At 38.6% G+C, this 17,162-nt stretch overlaps 1 protein-coding gene across 1 annotated transcript; it reads right to left on the bottom strand.

Annotated features, from left to right (window-relative positions):
• Positions 1 to 344: 344 nt before the first annotated feature.
• Positions 345 to 8,635, bottom strand: LOC139710790 (dual specificity protein phosphatase 3-like). Its single transcript, XM_071622701.1, has 4 exons — positions 8,505 to 8,635; positions 7,456 to 7,567; positions 3,253 to 3,367; positions 345 to 535 (listed from the first exon to the last, which is right to left on the bottom strand). Exons 1-4 carry the CDS (start codon positions 8,633 to 8,635, stop codon positions 345 to 347), a joined length of 549 nt encoding a protein of 182 aa, XP_071478802.1.
• Between the last annotated feature and the right edge of the window lie 8,527 nt (positions 8,636 to 17,162).

Genomic DNA, 17,162 nt, shown 5'->3' with positions numbered 1-17,162 from the left:
CCTTCGCCCCTTACAGCCATCTTTTTCTCACCTTCTGCAGACAGAGTCTGACTAATTACTTTCGATTTTTGGGCCAATCAAAATTCACCGACTTTTCCCTGATTTGAGGCATTTTCGTCAAATTCCCTGACTTTTCCCTGACTGGGAAAAAGTAAAATAATTTTCTCTGATTTCCCTGCTGGGCTGGGAACCATGCGTCTGCCTGTTCCACGGAAATGCCCATGGTCAGCATATGACATTATTCACACAAACTGAAAGTTGTCAGCTGCACAAATCCAGCCAATAAGAGCACTCTACTAAAATATCGCTGAGGAGTAGACGAGTCGTAGCCCACAAGGCAAGTGTTATTTCTGGCGTAGTTCCTCGTCCAGTTGACAAAGCTGCAGGAGAAATCCGTCATTTGGTCCCACGTGCCGTTTCTCTTTCACCACGCGGACCGCATCGCGTGCCCGCATCCCCCGCCTCATCATGAGGTAAGCCATCGCCACGGTAGCAGAACGACTGTAGCCAGCAACGCAGTGGACCAAGATTTTTCCTGATGACCAAATGATCAAAAAATACATCAAACAATCAAAAAGTCATTGGTATCTAGACATCACTGTTTGAGGGATTTGTTTTTTCATATGACAAAAGGGTTAACCTATGGAAGATGAATAAAGATATAGTAATAATTATGATGTATCATTACATTTTTGGTTTGTGTGCAATTTAAAGACTTTTTGGTCAATTTCTTTATTTGGCAACTCCCATTCTTATTGAGGTGTGGTTTGTCGATACTAATAGTAGCTATTTCTTACTTTGCCACTATTTCCTTTTTTTCCCTTTATGCAAAAAAAAAAGTATGAGTAGATATGTCATTGAGGAGTAAATTCACACAAATTGTTTGATTGTTTGGCAAAAGGATTATCATTCCTAGATTTAACCTTCTCCTCAATCATTCAAAAGAATGCACAGTTGTAATTGCTTCTTCACAAATCAATGTAAAGCTCATTATAGCAGAATCAGGGGCGGGTCCAGGAATTCCGTAAAGAGGGGGCATGTTTACAAAATTAAAGGGGGGCGCACGCATCCCTCCCCCCATTTTTTTTCTTTTTATTTCTTTTGTTTCAACAAAAAAATGAAGGGGGGGGGGGCGTGCGCTGGTTGCGGTCCTCCCTGGATCCGCCCCTGAGAATGGATGTTGGTGCGTACACACTCGGAACCTCTTATCAAGAGGAGAGATAAAACAAAATCTTCTTTATATGTGACCGTGCACCTCAAAACGAACATAAAGTCGCACACACTGATTTTGCGTGAGGACTGAAAATAAGTGAAACGGGTCAACATAGCCGAACTTGACTTTTTCATATTTTCTGAAAGAGCGGGTCTTCTTTTACATTATGCTAAGATTTGGTATCATAAAATGGGCAGGAAAGTGTGTTTTTTAGCAGTTTATCTCAAACATTCTTGGTAGAATAGTGTGATTAGGTGTGTCTATAGAATCCCTTTTTTATTTCTGAAAAACCTTGTCCACACTCTTCACTTTCAACTCTAATAACTTTTGAAAAGATAGAGCTACTGCTTTGAAAGTTGGCATTAATTATGGACAGAATGTGTTAATGGGGCATGCTTAATTTCAGTTTAATCTGATAATCCCTTCATTGTTGTTAATCTGGTGGTTTACTTCCTGTTTTTTGTCCTATTCATCGCACAGCCAGCACAGTTTGGTAAAGATTAAAGGGTGTGTACAGTTCTGGTTGAGGTGTAGATCTAGCTTTTAACATTTTGCGAGATATTTAGAAACCACTCTATGAGCTGTCAAAGAGCATGCAGATCTAAGGGGCATCAAAAGTTTATTCGATGAAAATCGGTTTTGAAATGGCTGAGATATCCAAAAACAAGGTGAAACAAAGAGATCCTAATAAAGTTGGGGCATGTCGCCTTTTATTATTAGCACTTTTTTGGATATCTCAGCCATTTAAAAAGCAATTTTCATCAAATAAACGTTGAATCCTTTTAAAATTACATGCTCTTTCATATTTCGTAAGAGGCTTTTCATTATCTCACTTAGGAATGTTCAAAACATGAATCCCTACCTAAACCAGTACTGTACAGCCCCTTTAAGCTGTACTTCAGAGCCTCTTTTCTCAGTTCACACTTTTCCTGAGTTTGTGCTTTCTTTCTAATATTTAGATAGGTTAGGAGAGTCCATTTGATTTGAGCTATACATCATTTTAAAGCTTAAAGTCTGCTCTTTCAGAATATGGTCTTAATTAAAAATTCATGTCAAGCGACTTTTTGTTTGTTTTGAGGTGCAAGGTCACATATGGTCAGGTGTTTTTTGAATGTCCAACTTTTTATATTACTTTGTTTTTGTATCCTGACATAGTTAGAAACCAGACAGAACAAAGTAGTTGTCATGACCTTTTTTAGATCCTCCTTATGTGGTTCCCTAGGTTATATTCATGTTTCTCCTGGTAGGACAGGTGCAGGGAAACCTAGTTAAGACAAAGGTGCTTGTGATCACAGATTTCTTTCTATTATTCTGGGTATCTCATCATTTTGGGACTACATGGAACCTGCAATATCATCTCATTACATCCCTCACAAATTATTTCTTGTCCTCTGATTGGTCAACAGCATTGAGAGTCACAAATATATATTTCCACCATGAAAACCCTAGTCCAACTATTTCCCTTTAAGGAAAAAGTAATAAAAATTATATCACACTGCCATTGCGATAATAATTTGTTAAGCACATGCACACCACTGTTGTTACAAGCATGTACACAGTGTAGTGCATGAGACAGCACGGTACAATGTAGGCCATAGCTATGCTTCACAAAAAGACAGTAAAGGGTAGCAATGTGAACACTTTACATGTATAATTTTTGGCATGGAAAGAGAAGTAACCTTGGATCTGTCAACCACCCACTTTACTTTGCTGGTACTCTTAAAATTCATTGGGAGGGATGCAAAACAAATATATACCAGGCCATTGTTCAAGGTTCTGGTTAAACCACGAGCCTTCAGTGACTTCAATGCTACTATTTTCTTTGTGCTGTGCCCCTCAGTAGATAGTACTCCAGAAGTCACCTCATGCATGTACAGACTATAGTTTCAATCAGAACCCCTCAGGCCTGGTATATTTCTATTATTATATCAGGCATCTTGTTATATCCAACCTTGACTGTTACTTTTTTCCCCACATGTACATTTCTCCCACAGGGCAAGGGTGGTTATCTTTGAGGTAAGATAAAAGGATATTCTTACCGTTCTCTTCATCAAGTGCTTCATCGATGAATCTCACAGCGGTGCCAAAATGTTCCTTGAGGTTGGCACCTTCGATGTCTGCAACCTTCAGGCCACAAAATTTGATCTTCACATCCTGAAATGAAATAATCAAAGCCATGAAGTGATATAAAGACAAACATTTGCAATGATTTCTGGTGTGAAATGGGATTCAGAATTCCAGTGCCCATCTTCTGAGGAGACCACAGCTGTGAACACATTGAGGTTCGTAACCTGTTCCTCCCACAATTCTCTGACAGCCTTCAACGCCTCCAAATGAGATTCTTTTTGCAGGTCGACGGAGAATGGACAGGTTGGTAATCCACCTGTGTGAAAGCAGTCAAGTGGTACATATTTGTATATCCCCTTTCCACAGTCAACTTCATGTGCCATCACACAATGGAAATTGTTAATAGGGTGCGAGGTATGAATAGAGCGTGCATTGATGGGCTCACAGACTCTTTTGTCGTACACAAAAGAAGCACCTGAATGGGGTCACCATATGTCAGAATCTACTGAGCTCAGCCTTGATTGCTATGGACATCTTCATATGAGTTTTATAGCAAATCAAGTGCATATTTGATTGGAAAAAAAAGGTTTACTGCGATACATGCAGTTTTTTTACAAAACTAAAACAGAAAATGATCAAAGAAACTCTAATCTTTGGATCAATGTCCTTATTCTGGGCAACATTCCATGATCAATTAATATGACTTTAAGCCAGGAATGCAGGCACTCTGCGTACATTTTGGAAACCTGATGTACCAGGTTCCCATCTGGAACGGGTTAAATCTTAACTGTGCTATGAGGACGAGTTTTGCGGTAACACTCTGTATGTAGTCTCTGAAAGGGCAGTCGTAATACACTTTACACACTCCCTAGTTACTATCCTTCCTAACTCTCCTCTATCTAGGGACTTTCACCCAAAAAAAAAAAAAAAAAAAAAAAAAAACAGTCCTTTCAGGACCACATACAGTTGGTGTAACCGAAAAACTTCTCTTCCTTATTTACCATGCAAACTTTCAAACAACACATAAACTCTGCTTTGTTCACTGATTGGGACATCCACAGAAACTCTTTCTATGCAAATAGGCACAGATGTCTGGAAAATGTTTGTCAGTGGATAGAGATTACTAAATCTTAATCTCCACTGTGTCATCATGGATTTCCTGTTAAACTGAGGAACACTGTTATATGTGTACCTGAGTGGGCTTGCTAACTTTACAACTATATCAGGTTTGGATGGATTGGTTAATATGCTAAGGAAAGAGCTTGTCAGGCTCGAAAGCTAAATGCCTGGTCAGATACGTTTAACCAGCTGAAGACTATTCCAGAGTATACTAGGGCAGGTGTCTATAGGGAATGTGATTTATAGCAATATCAGTTTGTCTTCAACCATTTAATATGATGCTTTTACTCCTTTTGAATAACAAAATCCAATGTACAGAAGCTGCACAAGATATTTCCAAAGTTTGGTAGATCTCTCCCAAATGCACAAACATCTCCATTAAAGGGGAATACTAAAGAAATAGAATTATATTTGAAGTCAAAGAGTGGGACCCATAGAACATTTTGTCGTTTACATCGTTTAAAATGGCCTCTTTGAAGTGGAGTTAGAGGATTTTGAAAATTTACACCTGTCACCCCCCTGAAATCTAGGTCACAGCGTAAATTTCGAGGCTTTGCCGATGACGTCATGGGATGAAAGGAATCGCGCAAGGTCTCGAGCGCCGCAGGCCCCGCGCGTATAATGCATGCATTGTATCATACAAGTTGTTGTAGATAGTATTTGCATACAAAGTTTAAAAGTTTGTTTTTCGATAATGCACGACATCGTACGTTAAGGCCATGCAGTGATGATCAGGATGATTTCTTGGTGGAATTTGAATGTGGGAGCGATGATGAGCTGAGTGATACAGTACACTATAGTGATGATAACGATGATGAAACTAGTGATGATGACCCTGGTGAAGTTGGAGAGATAGATGTTGCTGACGAGCCGCACGGCGAGGCGCAAGAGGGAGACGCTACGGGCGAGCTAGTGGGGAAGGCCCAGGGCGGTCCGGTTGAAGCGGACGGACTTAGTGGAGATTGGCAATACGAGCCCTTGCCACACGGCAGGCCAGGGGACAATGTTGGTGACGCAGGACCAATACCAGGTAGACGTCAAAATTTAGATGGGTAAGAGTTTTTTTTAAAATTCTGAACTGAAAATGAACAGAGCTTAGTGCTGACTTGATCTCATACTTCAGAGCAGCAGTAGGCCTAACTGAACACAGCCCAGTTGCTGTAAGTAGCGCAGCGTCTGGTCGGGCTACGTATTATCAATCACATCACACTCACTCCTATACAGCCCAGTCGCTGTACGTATACGTCGCGACAGGTATTCGCACAGCGTACTTACAGCGTCTGGTCGGGCTAACTCACTCCGTACTCCCGTTCACAGCTCATTAGCATTCTATCTAGCAAGAGCTAGGTACTGCACGATCCATTCATTACTTCACCGAGTCCATCAAAGTTTTATCACTATCGATGAAAATCGCAGTGCTCTGTATCGTTTATTTTATCACCAGATAGGCCGGCCGGCCTAGTCAAGACTTCGACTTAGCCGATGCCCGCGCATTGATTGCGTGGTATCCAGCATTAGCGATCCACGTACGCCGAATGTTTCGCGATTTTTTTTTTTTTATTATTATTTTCGCCAATTTCGCGAACCTGGTGCTTTTTGCGAATTTAAAAACACGAGAAAATATAAACTCTCTTTCCGTATATATTTCCTTCTTCCGTGGTGTACTCCACAACCACGAATTTAAGCACTCGCGAAATTATTGGCAAGTCCCGATACGCGAAAAAATAGACTCGCTAAATACATGTAGGCCTACAATATGTATATGGCGTACACAGCTGTAGTACTACCGAGGAACTGCCAATATAATACATTGTACGTATCAAAGAGGTACGAAGCTCACAGGCTTCTCCGCTCTTTGATACACGGAGGCTACTGCACTGCGACATACTAGTACGCGGCCGGTGATGGGCGCATGCATGTGACTGATCGACTACGAAGCACCATCGTACAGGCACTAGGCCTGACAGCTTCTGTATTCGTGGCCTAAATAACACGTAACAGACTCTTTTTAAACGAGGAAATGTGTGATTTCACAGGAGACTTGAAGTAGAAAACGATTTTATTTCATTTTTTTGTGACATTCTGATTAAAAATGTCTTGGGATTTCGGGGTATGAGCCTCGACATCACGCTCTCATCGAGCATACATAGGTAAGCTTAGGCTGTTGTGTGATACTTCCGGGTTTGCCTTTCATCCCATGACGTCATGGACACGCCCCCAAAATAACCACAGATCTTCCGATTGAACATGATTCAGGATACAATTTTTCTAAGCAGCCGTTCTCCAAAACGCAATTTTCTAAATGAATGAATTAAAGGCCACTGTGTTTAACATGCTCTATGCTTGAAATGGGGGAATAATCCAACAAAATATGCGTTTCCTTTAGTATTCTGCTTTAAAACATTCTCAGATATTCCAAATCACCTTAGTAAGAAAATATGTGCACAGTGAACCTTGCTGAAGTCAACCTTTTTAGCTTGGATCAGTCCAATAATTGCCTTAAGTTGAAGGTCTCTTCAAGTCCTATACTCTTTATAATCTATTGATTTTAATCCCTCCTAAGTCAAATTTTCTCTATAAAGTCAAAGCTATTTCTTCAGTCCACATTAGATTCAACTTTGGCAAGGTTAACTGTATCTTGTGTGTCCATTCCATCCCTTGATCACCATTATGCTTTACCAATGGCGCATATTTATGACTTTTTGAGCATCAATCATAACTCATGTGAGTTACCCGGTACTTTAAGTTTGGATTAATCATATGCCTTGTGTTTTTTACTTCGGCTAGTGTCCACAATTTTGACCAATTATAAACCAGATAATAACTTCAATGGTGTGTATATGAACCTAAAACCATTACAATACTTCCAATCCCATGCATTGCCAGTCTTATGCTAATGTCCCCTCACTAACTTTGGACCAATTACATACCTCATGTCAAGAACTTTGGACGAGTTACATACCTAATAATAACTTTGGACCAATCACATACCTCATAATAACTTTGGGCCAATCACATACATTGTACCTCATAGTAACTTTAGACCAATCACAAACCTCATAATAACTTTCATCTGTGTTGACGTGGAAGGCTGCATTCCCCTGCCCACAGTTCAAGACATGGGTGATACCAAGCTTGCCCAATTTGTCCTTGTTCCTGGCAATACTCCTATAGAAGGAGGATATGGTTTGAAACTGCCAATGATTATAATGGGCACAACAGAGATAGAATGTACATTGTATTATACACTACGAGCTAAAACTTTCATGGTGATTTTGTTTTCTTGAACTTTGCGAATTGGTTTTGAATGGTGAAAATAGCAATGCTTGAATGTAAAAATGTGCAATAACAACATGCTAAAAATATCTTCAAAAAATGAAGCCAGCGCTGGACTTTGTGCAACAATAGTACCAGTAGCAACTAACGTAAGTATAGCAAGCTGTGTAGGCCATGATGTAGCGATATCTCGGGCATAACAACATGCTAGTACAGATTCAGATCACATGAGCACGCAAACAATATTATGTGTGTACATCACCAACTAGTCTGAGGGTTATATGTCCCTTGTGGCAGGGTCCAGTTCTGTGTAAGGATTGTAAAAGCTCCAAAGGTTTTATGTGTTCTGATTCTAACAGAAAGTGTTTTGTAAAATCAGAAATTTGGGGTGCTTGAAACTTAAATTGCCAATTCTGTGAGGAGCCAAATTTTGTCAAAGAAAGAGTAAACAAACGTAGTCACATCTTTTTTTTTCCTGCACAATGTACTGTATTAACTACCACTGGAAATAAGTTTCATGCACTGAAAAAGGCTGTCTGCTCAAATCTGTGAAAGTTTCATGGCGTGAATATTTCTGGTTCTACAGTATCTTAGCCTTTTCTGTGAACATTGAACAACATACAAATGTAGTTTGCCAGGAGAATTAAGCAAGATCACTAGTACATCTTTGATAAAGTGAGAGACTTACACCTAGAGCAGGAAAAATTCCAGCTCAAGTGGGAGATCCTAGTCAAAAGGAAGCTTTTGCAAATATCATCTTAAAGTGTGAGAGTTGGAGTCTCTGGCAAAGTGGAGGGTGTTCAAACTGTCTTTATTCAATTGTACTCACTCATCTCCGACATAAACATTGGGGAAGACTTCATCACAGTCGTTCCTCAGGACCCGAAGCAGCCCATCTTCGGAGGACCACAAAATCCTGTCGAGCTCCTCTACAGTGCAGGGATCGCAGTCAGCTGCCATGGCAACACAAATGAGGCAAGTAGTGAGTCTTATCTCTGCAGTCAAAAGATACAAAAACAGAGGCTTCAAAATGCGGCAGCACGCATCATTACACTATCCAAGAAGCATACTCACATCACCCCTATTTTGAGATCACTTCATTGGTTACCAGTCAAAGATCGCTTTATTTTTAAGATTTTACTTCTGACTTTTCATTGCATTCAGGGTGCTGCTCCTCAGTATAACATTGACTTACTCCATAATTACATCCCTGCTAGATCTCTACGTTCATCCAACTCCGGTTCTCTGATAATTCCAAGATTCACCACAATATGGGGCACACATGCCTTTGGCCATGCTGCTCCCACCTTATGGAATAATTTACCTTCAGCCGTAAAAGATTGTTCTTCATCAGACTCCTTTAAAAGCAGTCTAAAAACTCACTTGTTTAAAGCCTCAATTTGACTACTCATTACATGTAATTGATATTTGTATGTTCTTTATCTCCTTCACTTTCTCTTCTTTCCGCGCCTAGAGCACTCTGCAGAGTGGATTTGGCGCTATATAAATCATATCAATTACATGTATTATTAAATTAAAAAAAACGAAAAACAAACACACACTCAGAAAATAAGCTATATACGTGCATATACAGGACAAATAAACATTTTAGAACTATGTAAAATCGCTAATTGATATTCGAGAAGTTCTTGGTATTGAAGGAAGGTATGTGAACAATTCTGCACATTGTTAGAATCATAAGTCCAAGAATAATAATTCATCTGAAAGTGATCTGATAGGAATTTTTGCTATAAAGCATTCTAGCAATTATGCTGAGCACCAGCTAACCAGAAAAAGTTAAACAGACTGAATGAACTGACTGAATGATTGGTGCATGATATGGATGTTATGACAATAAATGACTTGTAAATATGATATTTGAATTTCCCAAGGCAGGACATGTACATCTGTAATGTATGAATGTGTACATTTTACACTAGACGCTCAACTACTGTACTTAACACCACAAAAAAAAAATGAATAGGTTCTAAATAAAATAAAATATTAAACTAGATTGTCAATGTTTTTAATGTTAAGATCTTATATTCAAACAGTATCCCAACTTCCTTTTCGTTTGATATGTGGTTGATAGGTCTACTATTTTCGGGCCTGAGCTGATTCCTACCGTTCTTATAGCAAGTTAAAGAAAACTTGTAACATCAAGGGGCAATTATCACCCCACCTCCCCAGGTCTCCAACCCACCGACTGAGGATCCATGGATCTGGAATTATATTCCTCACAACTTATTTCTGGTTCATTGATTGGTCAAGCATTGAAAGTTTCAAAGAATAGTTCCTTTATGAAAATCAAATTCTCACTATTTTCCCAAGGGAAATAGCACACAAAAGATAATTATATCCTGCTGCCATGGCAATGTTTGCTAAACGCATAGCCTGCTGCACTCATGTCACTAGCGTGTAGTGCATAGGATAATATCACATCACAGTACAATTTTCCACCAAACGCTCGGTATCTACACTTCTTTAAAGAGAAGATGGTACAGTTAAGGCCAAGTAAAAAAAGAAACCAGTTTCTCGTCCTCGCGCGCATCGATTTTGGCCGCCGCGTCGATTTTTTTACTATTTTCAAAATGGCGCTGAAAATACCAAGAAATTCATAATTCTCGTCCCAGCCCGCTCCCCGCTCGCATCGATTTTCAGTTGCCGCATCGACTTTTTTGATATTTTACTATTTTTTCGGCCGCCGAAAAAAAAATCGACAATTCACCTACCAATCGTGATGTCTCATTTCTAATTATGCCTTGCGTCCTCTACTTTATAGCTGTAGTACAGCTGTAGCTTCTGTAGTGCGTATGTAATACTGAGTAACGCATGCATTTCACACTGCGAGCTCGGCAAGAAGGAATGACCCACAAAGCGGTTGAACTGTAATTGGATGGGCGCGGGCGGGCGCGGCCTGGGCTGTGATGTACAGCGCACTCGGTACGTCGTGGTGTAGACAGGACGTTGAGCACCTTCTGTACATTTTTCTCGTGCTGTTGCCGCTTCATGTGCTGCTAGATTGATTGCGCGATGTAACCACATACTAGTCATAGAGGAGACCAGCCAGCCAGCATAGCATGCGCGCGTTCTGGAGCTGGAAAAAAAATCGTGGAGTGCAGTGATGGAGAGAACCGATCTCAAGCGCACGTGTGCACAGCGAACGGCTTTAATACCAGGGCCCCGTTTTATCAAAAGATATAAATCAATTTTAATTGTCCTTACTACACAGTCTGCCATAGACTTACAGTTGAAATCGACTTCATAATCAATTCTAACTCTTCATAAAACGGGGCCCAGAGCTGCCAACCTTTGGAAGCACAAATTAGTACTCAGCAGCTCCAAAATTCATATTTTTCCACCAGAATTCGTATTTTTTCAATCTCCCTCTTTTTGCTATTTTGAATTAAACTCGTCGACTTATGAGGCCTACAGGCTCTAAACATAACGTTATGACACATGCCGAAGCATCGAGCTGGTCACCAGCACGATAAAGATGCCAAACTACGCAATGTTCAGCGTTGATTGATTGCTTTCTCGCAGTGAATGTGTACAAGTGCAAGTATGTACCTCCAAAAACTTGCTGGGATGATTATGGAAGCTTCCACTATCTAGCAGGGGACGTGGAATGCTTTCATCTTCTCAAGAGAGCTTCTTTGTGAGCGGATGCGATACCGGTACTCTGTTCCGTGTTTCCAATTATCGTTTACTATGAAAACATAATCACGCGTTGTTTTCAGGCTTTTTTCATTTCATTAGATTTTAAACATCAGTCTTTTCCGAAGTATTCCAATTCCTTTTCCCCTGACTGGAATCGGAAAGTCTGCTATAACGATGATCGCAAAATGCCGCGCTGTGTGTGGAAGCGCCGATGTACAAACACGTGGCTTCACTTTCAAGTTTAAAGGAATGCGCCATGTGCTCCTGCCTATAAGAGGTTACTGCAAGTTCGATGAATCGAATGCGCCGTAGCTGAGCTGAGCTGAATGGCTTATTTACGGTAAACATGCAGTTTACGTTCGATACGAAGAAATCATTACGTCTTTCACGAGGGAAAAACACACAAAACAAACAAATAAAATACACCCACAAACGAATGTTAATAGCCAAAACTTTGAAAAGTAATAAGCAGTTTTGATGAGCGTGAACTGAAATTGTCATTACACGTTGTATTTTGCTGTTTATATCACTGCTGCTTCTTGGTATCACTGTAATGATGGCCATGGAAGAAATGAAGGGAGAATGTGACTTACCTGCACAGGTACATGTTTTACTACATTTATGTAGTTTTGGTATACAATAATTCATCATCCAAATGATGAGTGATTATCAAATGTCTTTTTAGAACATGAAGAAACATCTTTAAATGTTTAATGCTATAATGCCACATCAGTATCATTTTGACATCCATCTGCAATTGTACAAGCTAGTTTCCAGTTGAATGTGCTACAATTGTACTGTGAAGAACTATACATACCAGCTGTGTGGACTCAAAAAGTCATAAACACAAATGATAAATAAAGCAGTGTTTTGAATATCATGGAATTAATTTCAGTCGTACATTTGTTGAAAGACATGTTTTATACCTGTTTCAATTAATAGCACAATACATCAGAATTGCAAGTACACTGGTATCAGAAATACCCTTGATATCTGTAGTGGAAAGAAAAAGCAAATGCATTTCTGCATGCATGAAGTTTCGTTTCAAGTATGGTACATAATATATCTATTTGTTTGAAAATGCACAGAGTGCAGGCAAGACATACACTTGGGACCTGGTCTCTCATAACACAGCTACCAGAGTGATATTTCATTTCATAAATTGGATATAGAAAATAGTAAACCCTTCTCTCGTTACCTTTCTCAGAATTACCGGACGAGAAACACAGATTACTTTCATTTTGACAATCCTCGAAAAAATAGTAAGATATCAAATAGTAAGGACCTCCCTCATCGCCTTGCTCAAAAAACCCGGACGAGAAACTGCTTTCTTTTTTTACTTGGCCTAAGGGTATCGTGCAGTCAATGCATTCACTTTTACGTGTACATTTGTGCGTGGAAAAAAATAACTTTGAGATCGGTCAACCACCCTCTTTACTTCGCTGTTACTCTTAAAATTCATTGGGAGGGATATGAACCCAGGCCATTGTTCAAGGTTCTGGTTAAACTACAAGACAAGTCTTCAGTGACTTCAATGTACAATATAGTACCATACTTTCTGAGAGAATGTGCCTCTCAGAAAATAGTAATATTGAGTCACCTCATGCATATACATGTACATGTAGTTTCAACCAAAACCTCTCAGCTAGCTCAGGCCTGTGGCTATTTGTGTATTCAATAGACAAGACGATAGTTCCCATTTCCAAGAATATTCTAGCTAGAACTAGTCTTTGAGTCTCATCAAAATATCTTACAAGTTACGGATAAAAATTTTAGTACCGGTATCAAGAGAGGTCCAAAAAACAGTAGAAATTCTATTATCAAGCATCTCGAGCTCGACTTCCATTACTTCTAGAATAAATCTTTAGCGACTTTACGTTAGATCTAGACCTAGATTACACAACTTTTCAGAAATTTTGCTTGGGCATGGCAGTGACTACTAAGTACTACTATAACTAAGGAGCGCCCCAAGGTTATAAGGCAGTGACATGAACTGTTCACAAAAGAAACTCAGGGATCAGGATGCAGGACCACCACATCATAACGGAATAGAATGCCACTTTCGTCATTGCTTGCAAAACAAAACAGTCTGCCATGAAATAGCTTCTTTTTTTTTCTATTCATTGCCATTACTGACAGCGGAAATACTAACGCCGCAGTCCGCAGCTGAAAAAAAAAAAAGAAGAAGAGACAATTTACAAACATCAACGAGCATGTATCGGACTATTAAAGGACACCACTTGCGTGTACCTACTATGATATTTGCTCGTTCAAAGAGAGGAAAAGTTGATGATAAATTGCAACTATGAATCATTTACGACAAATAAACACTTACCGACACCGAATTAGGTAGTTACTAGTAGTACAAGGATCTAACAAGCGCGAGTTATGAGAACACAGCTCTTTCTTCGTCTGAGCTGCGAGCTCTTCCAATATAAGCGTCACTTGATTCGATCACACAATCCACAGTCTCCTAGAAATGGGCGTGGCTTATTCCGTTTCCAGGGTGGGCGTGTCCTGCACTACGATTCGACAGGTGGCACGTGCAACTGAGTGAAAATAAATACAATATCTCCGCGAATAACTGCAATACTGTATAACGAAAATAAAACGATGGTGATAAAACTTATAACAATGATAGTAATGTTAATAATAACAGCAATAGTAACAGTAATAGATAATGATAACATAAGCCACAATAATATCTTTTATCGTTACCACTACTCTCTTCTTCACTTCTGTTCACAGCTCTCATCTTCTAAAACTGAAATCTAATTTGGTATGATTACATCAATAAAAAGCGAGGGAAAATGCCAAATATGTTCAAATGTGTAAGACATTCAACACTATTGCAAAAATGGAAAAGACAATCATAATGTGGAAAAAGGACAAGCTGCCTCAAACTTATAATTGCATTTCACGTGTCTTTTTATTTTCTCTCTTCTCTATCATAATGATCTTTTATGCTTGTGAGATATAACATTTATGCTTGTAAAACAAAAGGAATAATTCCTTGTTTAATTCATGTAAAGATAACATAAGGGAATATTATGATAAGGAAATTTTATTGCAAGAAATAATCACAAGCTTCAAGTGCTTCAGAAAAAAAAAATGTTGTCTGTTTTAATAGTCACCTGTTCTCTTGATATGTATGATATGATGGTCTGAGTCACAATATTTCATTGCCTGTTTTTTCAAAGTACTTTGTTTGAAACATTATGATGTATCATGTATTTAGATGAATATATATGTTTGATGTAGAATAATAAATATCCCAGTGGGGGAAAAGTATTATTGTCCCCGCCGAACGAGTTCGAGCAGGGGACTATGAAACGGGCTCCGTACGTGTGTGTGTCCGTCCGTGTGTCCGTGTGTCCGTCCGTGTGTCCGTCCGTGTGTGCGTCCGTGTGTGATCAAAATGTTCAAAATGCTACTCCTTCGCCATTTCTAACCCGATTTTGATTCTGTTTGCTTTATATGATAGCACTACATGGGAGCTTTGAAACTTCTAAACAGAATTTCAATTGTGACCTTTGACCTTGACCTTTGACCTATATTGTACATTTTGCTTCAAAATGCTACTCCTTCGCCATTTCTAACCCGATTTTGATTCCGTTTGCTTTATATGATGGCACTAGGTGAGGGCTTCAAAACTTCTACACAGAATTTTGACCTTTGACTTCTTTGACCTTTGACCTTGATTTTTGACCTATATTGTACATTTTGCTACAAAATGCTACTCCTTCGCCATTTGTAACCCGATTTCAATTCCGTTTGCTTTAAGTGATGGCACTAGGTGAGGGCTTCAAAACTTCTACACAGAATTTTGACCTTTGACTTCTTTGACCTTTGACCTTGATTTTTGACCTATATTGTACATTGGCTACAAAATGCTACTCCTACGCCATTTCTAACCCGATTTCGATTCCGTTTGCTTTATGTGATGGCACTAGGTGAGGGCTTCAAAACTTCTACACAGAATTTTGACCTTTGACTTCTTTGACCTTTGACCTTGATTTTTGACCTATATTGTACATTTTGCTACAAAATGCTACTCCTTTGCCATTTGTAACCCGATTTCAATTCCGTTTGCTTTAAGTGATGGCACTAGGTGAGGGCTTCAAAACTTCTACACAGAATTTTGACCTTTGACTTCTTTGACCTTTGACCTTCATCTTTTTACCTATATTGTACATTTTGCTACTAAATGCTACTTCCGGCGGGGACATATATTACGCACCGCGTAATTTCTACTTTTCCTTGTTATTTTTTTAACAATAGGGATCACAGCATTTGCTGGACCATTGATTCTTTGACTCTGCTCTAAATACGTAACTTAAACACACACACACACACACACACACACACACATTAACTTAAGTATCTTTGGAGAATAAGGCCAAATATAATGTGTAGTTATGGATTGAGTGAATGCAGCAAGATCAGTAGAACATGTCGGTGAAGAGTTGAGGAAAACTGGACAATCCGTTGCAAGGTTTTGAAATTAATAAAATTTGTTCTTTGCTTTGGTTTGTTTTGTTTTGTCAATGATGGTCTGGTTCATTACTCGAAATGCAATAAAAACATATCTTTTTTTTTCAATCTTATAAAAGCTTTTAAAAATTATTCCTTCATAATCAAGACATGTACAAACATACAGATGATATGTCTTTCAATTCTGCCTAAAAATAAGAGCTACTTTATTTTCAGAGAGTAAAATTACTTTCCTCCCACAATAAACTTCTCTTTCATCCTTTTAACACAGAACTGTGATAGAAACGTGAGACACATTAGATAATTTTTCCACTTTGTGTATACTTATAAGTCATGTTTAATGCAAACATATATATCAAAATATACACATGACAATGTTTACAACACCAACTTTGTGCAGGCAGCATGTTGCATACATATGATATAAATAAATATGTACAATTTTGTAATGTCCATCTCTAGAATAAAACAAAGTTTTGTGCGTCTTTTCATGCAGCAAGCTCTTAATGCATAGTGGAATGAAATGTGAACTTTGCATCACGAATGTACACACATAAACAAGTGTGAAAATATGTTAACCATCATGTTTGTACAATTATTTAAAGACATTCAAATTTTGAAGGAACAAAGACATTTTGCCACGAAGGGAATCACAATAATGCAATAGACTGATTTACATTTCTTTTTCTTTCTTTTTTTAGTTTCATGTCTAAATTATCAAAAATGCTTGTTTTCTGACATCCCAAAATCACAACTGATGCTTGGAAAACACAGCAACATGAAGCAAACTGGACTTGTAAGTACTGAAATTCAGTTGAGAGGAATAAGTGATTAAATTAGCTTATTGTAAAACTTTTTAGGGAAAATAATATTCCAGTACGTATGAATACCCATAATTGCACAACATTAGCAAACTGACACACTACTAACGTGGAATATTACATGTCATGAGAGTTGTAGCGAAATGTATATTTTATTGAACAGCTCAAAAAAGATTGAATATTCAAAGATTCAAAAGGATATCTGAATGTGTACTGAAAATATAAATGCAATATATTAAAGTAGTTTCATCGACAACTTATGAACATGTTGACTTCACTGATATCGCCAAAATCAAACGAAGACATAATAACAATAATTGCACCACAGCTTGAATAGATACATTCAAGTAGATTAGAAATGATTTGTAATATTTCTTATGGCTGCTATGGAGAAAAAAAAGAATACTTGTTAGCAAGCAACCACATGATCAACACTTTAAAGCCCCCTTCAAAAGGACTATGCAATGAACACTTGGTTCTTTATCCTTTGCTCTTTGATCCACAGTCATTGA

This window comes from Diadema antillarum, unplaced genomic scaffold, assembly GCF_040938485.1.
Source record: "Diadema antillarum isolate AM-2024a unplaced genomic scaffold, OU_Dant_1.0 scf00000039, whole genome shotgun sequence".
NCBI classification, from domain to species: Eukaryota; Metazoa; Echinodermata; class Echinoidea; order Diadematoida; family Diadematidae; genus Diadema; species Diadema antillarum.
Note: the sequence above shows the minus strand (reverse complement) of the source record. Positions and strands in the feature narration are given on the sequence as shown.

Coding starts and splice junctions, on each gene's coding strand:
- LOC139710790 (XM_071622701.1), bottom strand. CDS start 8,635: ATGGCAGCTGACTGCGATCCCTGCACTGTAGAGGAGCTCGACAGGATT. Junction 3,368..7,455: donor CAGATGAAAGTTATTATGAG/GTTTGTGATTGG, acceptor ATTTCATTTCAG/GATGTGAAGATCAAATTTTG. Junction 536..3,252: donor AGCACTTGATGAAGAGAACG/GTAAGAATATCC, acceptor TTTGGTCATCAG/GAAAAATCTTGGTCCACTGC.